This window comes from Nematolebias whitei, chromosome 14 (genome assembly GCF_014905685.2).
Source record: "Nematolebias whitei isolate Nwh7 chromosome 14, NemWhi1, whole genome shotgun sequence".
NCBI classification, from domain to species: Eukaryota; Metazoa; Chordata; class Actinopteri; order Cyprinodontiformes; family Rivulidae; genus Nematolebias; species Nematolebias whitei.
Window position 1 is genome coordinate 4,135,252 of NC_056511.1, and position 4,534 is coordinate 4,139,785.

General features: G+C 46.2%; 1 protein-coding gene across 3 annotated transcripts in view; it reads right to left on the reverse strand.

Annotated features, from left to right (window-relative positions):
* Window positions 1-4,534, reverse strand: part of dbn1 (drebrin 1) — a 101,525-nt gene that overhangs the window by 26,947 nt on the left and 70,044 nt on the right. For all 3 annotated transcript variants that reach the window (XM_037687773.1, XM_037687772.1, XM_037687774.1), the window contains exon 2: window positions 946-1,001. In XM_037687773.1, the coding sequence (XP_037543701.1) occupies window positions 946-1,001 (56 nt within the window). The remainder of the gene's footprint in view (window positions 1-945; window positions 1,002-4,534) is intronic.

Below are 4,534 nucleotides of genomic sequence, written 5' to 3' on the forward strand. Positions count from 1 at the left end.
CTGTGACTCGTTTCCGTGACTCGTTTCCTCGTTCTGTGACTCGTTTCTCGTTCTGTGGACAGGTTCGTCATTGTAAAGTGAGTGGTATCGTAACTGTTCTCTGATTTTAAATGTTTTAGCTTATTCTAGCACTGCTTAAAGGTCCGGGTGTAGCCATGCTGCACCATCATCCATCTCAATAAATTTGCTCGTATCTTGTAGCACCGTGCAGCTCGCACTGAATCCTCTGATCCGCTATTAAAGACAGAAAGGTCTGGACCTCGTCACTGGTCAACGGGACTATGATAGGAGCTTTCATACCAAACAAGAAACTAGAAAAAACAAACTAACTGGGCGGGGCAGCTGGTGACGTAGCTCCACTGGCCAATCAACGGCTGCTGTCTGTTTACGTCAAAATCGTCCCTCCGAGCAGTCCACTTGGAACCAAGAACCAGGCGGTCCCACAAACGGGGTTGAGTGGGGGTGGGTACCGGCAGTGGGCAGGCCCTTAAATGTTGCGGTGCAGGTCCGATGAGAGTTGAGACAGAAGCAAAGCACAACTCGACTTCAGGGATTCTCTGGCTGGCATTAGAGAGGACAGGGAAGGGACAATCGAGGAAGATGGCTGCTCATCTAAGCTTGGTTCTGGTTCTGCTGGAGGTTTCTTCCTGTTAAAACAGAGTTATTCCTTCCCACTGTCACCAATACGCCGCTCAGGATGAGATTATGATGAAACGAAGATTCAACGCAGCCCGCTGGTTTCCTCAGACAGGTCATTTATAATTTTATAACGTGCAACGAGACGATGTTTGTTATGAATTTGCAAAGTGTAAATAAACTGAACGTCACTGAATCCGACGGCTCGGTAACAGAACCCGAGGAACTGGTCGGGTTTTACAGCTGCAGCTCCTGTTCTCGTTAACATATGGAGAGGATGAGAGTGAAACGTGAGGAGCGCAGGCATACCTCCGGACGCAGAGATGGTCAGGTCGTTGGTGTCGTCCTCGTACGTGTACAGAGCCCTGGTGGAGACAGAGGAGGGACACGATCAGAACCTCATCAGGAACATCTAAAACAATCACACATACCACAAGGACATCTTTACGAGCACCCCTCTGCTAACTGCTGTAAAAGTTTAACCCCCACAGCGCGAGTCAGAGGAAAGAAATCTGTTCCCACGTCGCTCCTGGAATTATTAATCCCATCAGTTTATTAACGTTCCCTGGAATGGTGTATCTGGAAACTCAAACACGGTGTTTCTCACTCTGACGTGATTTTCTGATCTGATTTTGACGTTTATGGTTAAATTTCTGCCTAAAACCCATCGGGGGTGTTCGTCAACACTTTGGGGTTCATAGAAATTTCCCTCCAATCTCTCAGATTAAACTTGGGAAGCAGCGAATCATTGAAGATGACTTTTATGAATAAAACCAAGAGGAATACATGTTGTCTGATCTGTTGGAGCTCGAGATATCTGTTGAAGGAACTCTCAGCTACTACTACACCAGATCTGAGCTAAATCTCTGTACAAATGAATCATAGACGTTTTATAGGTGTAGCAGCTGTGGCGGGCGGCCATCTTGAATCAGGTTGATCAGCTGTAGATGTGCATCCAATAAAATAAAATGGACATCCAGTGAGATATTTTGCTAACAGAGAAACAAAACCATGCAATCGATTCTCACAAACTCCTTTTTGTCTCCAAAGCTTCCTGCTGCTGTCGTTAATAAAAACGCGGATCGATCCTGGTTCTGAGTGTCAGTTATCATCTCATGGGTTTTGCCTTTTATTAATCTGTGTTGTGAATGTTTTTCTTTTCTCTTGGAAAATGTTTTTAATTAAAATATTTAATAAAGCTCATTTGTCTGAGCTGGACATCATAAATCTGCGTCTCTGAGGTCACGGTCGACTCAGGAAGTCCAGAAATATAAAACCCGGTCGGGCTGTCGCTGCACTAATCTGACTGAAGGGTCCAATCTGAAGAAAGTCTGATGTGCAGACCCGTGTGTTTGTGATGAGGATTACCATCCGGGCTCGGTCCAGATGACCTCACACCGATCAGTCTGTCTGACTTCCTGCTGACCTCGAATCGCCTTCCTGTTTCTGCTGAGTCGCCCTGGCCGGGTCTGTTCAAACTGTTTACGCTCCGACCCGATGTGTTTACCTGGTTCTGTTAGGATAAACTGACAGAACCGAGACAAGCCTAATAACAAACTGGGCTTTTAAATCTGAGCAGCCAGACGTTCAGAAGGAGGCAACAATATTCTAACACGTCTCTGTGCGTTCCTATTATTAATTTAAGTAAACTGTCCGAGCGTGACCACCGGATGTGCAATAAAACTCATCAACATGAGGAATCAAACCCAATAAAGATGGCTGCCACAGCTAACTGCTCTTGGTCATCAGAAAAAAGAAGCTATAACTGGTTTGGTTCCGTGTTTCTTTCCTGCATCTGGTTCTGACCCCACATCCCCCCCACACACAGCTGGCTAAAGATCATAAACTCCGCCCCCTGATGGCTAGCTCCCAGTTGTATCATAAGCACCGCCTCCTGGTGGTTGGCTCCGGGCTGTAACATAACTCCCACCCTCTGGATACAGATTGTATCATAAGCCCCGCCCCTTGTGGATAACTCTCGGTCATATCATAAACCCCGCCTCCTGGTGGTTAGCTCCAGGTTGTATCATAACCCTGCCCCGCTATTTGCTGGACACAGACTGAATCATAAGCTCCACCCACTGGTGGCTGGCTCCACACCCACTACTAAGCCCCGCCTCCTGGTGGCTAGCTCTATTTCCTATCATAAGCCCCGCCCCCTCCAGGTTACAAATGGCATCAACAAATCTCTTGTATTCTATTTTTTCCCACATTTTGACCTCAGTTTTGTACGATGACATTTAAAAGTGACATTTCGTCCATTTTACGTGGCGTTTGTAGTTATTTTTTATCCCCACTGATAAAAAAATATTAGCTTAACAGGTTTTTGTCTGTAAATGAATAGATGACATAATAAAGACAACGGCACGAGATCAAAAGAAGAAAGTTTTATAAAACGAGCGCGTCTCGTTCTATAAATAACGTCGTTTAAAGCAGACAGCTGTTTATTATTCATACAGAGTCATTGTGACCCAGAAACAGCTCTGTTTGTGTGCGAGCAGCTGAGGAGGAGGACGAGGAGGAATAAAGATGAACTACGAGCCGAATAATGAAGACTGAGGAGGGCTGCAGCAAATCAGCTAATCAGAGCCGATGGAGAACATCTTCATCTCTGAGAGTCCAATCAGGACGGAGCTCTCGTCTCAAACACCTCCTGAGCCAAAAACATTTCCAATCTGAATTTACATCCGAGTGTGGAGGACAGAGCGTCCTCCTCCTCCTCCTCCTCCTCCTCAGAGGAAGGTTTCCAGCACTAACCTGTAAAAACACAGAAAGCAAACTAACCGAAGAGCGTGACGCATCACGTGGACTCGTCCAGAAACAGGTTCACAAATCAACAAATTCTGCCACATTTTCAACATCCAGAGTCAGTCTGGTTCTGATGGACCCGACTCGGTGTCGGCACGAGGACCAGACGCAGCTGTGTTCGATGGGGACATCGTTTAGCTGATTCGTCGTGTTAAAATCAGCTAAAAGGTGAAAAGGACGTGTTCACCGGAGAAACGAGTCACTGACGCTCCAGCTGCAGACCCGTTGGTCCCGTCCTGGTCCGACCCGGACTGAAACTGGAGAAACGCCACTTCCTGCGCGGACACTCACGAGCTGAACGACTTGATTTACAGACTGTTGAAAAAAGTTGTGGAACGAGTTACGCGCTGAAAAACAAACCAAAATACCAGTTCCTGTGAAAACAAACACTTTGTAATAAATTTAACAGCACACCTGTGTACCTGTACGCTAATTAGCCTCGAGCTAGCTAGCTTACATTCATGCCCTGAACATGGAGCGCTCTCAGGGACTTGATCCGGACCCATAATTACCAGTTTAAACTGGGTCAGGTCAGCGTTTTATCAGTTTAAAGCACCTTTGAAGCTCTCGACTTAAAATAAAAATGTTTTCATGCGTTCTTCGTGGGATATAACGCTGACAGCAGCGACACGAGCTTAAAGCACTGATCTTAGCATGAATCATAAACGGAGCCTCGTTCTCACGCAACACTTTCTGTTCATCTGATTCATCCTGGATGTTGACGTTTCTCTGCAACAAACACTAATTTGTGATATTTCCTTTCAACAAAAGCCCGACGTTCTGCAGCCACACTGCTGGACAGGAGGATCAGGAGGATCAGCAGGATCAGCAGGAGGATCAACACTGGTTGAGTCAAGAATAATCATTTTTAAAGATACGTTTTAATTTATTACAGCAATTTAAAATGTCCTGGTTCAAGTTGCTGAGCAGCCTTTTGTCCAACAGAAGAGACGGTAGCTGCTCTGTAAAGATGTTGCCAAGACAAACCCCCCACCGGTGCACACGTAAACATCCCTACAGGGAGCGTCACCATGACAACCAGGCAGCATCCCCCATCCTTATCTCAGTAACAGCAGTCTGTAACCCCGGG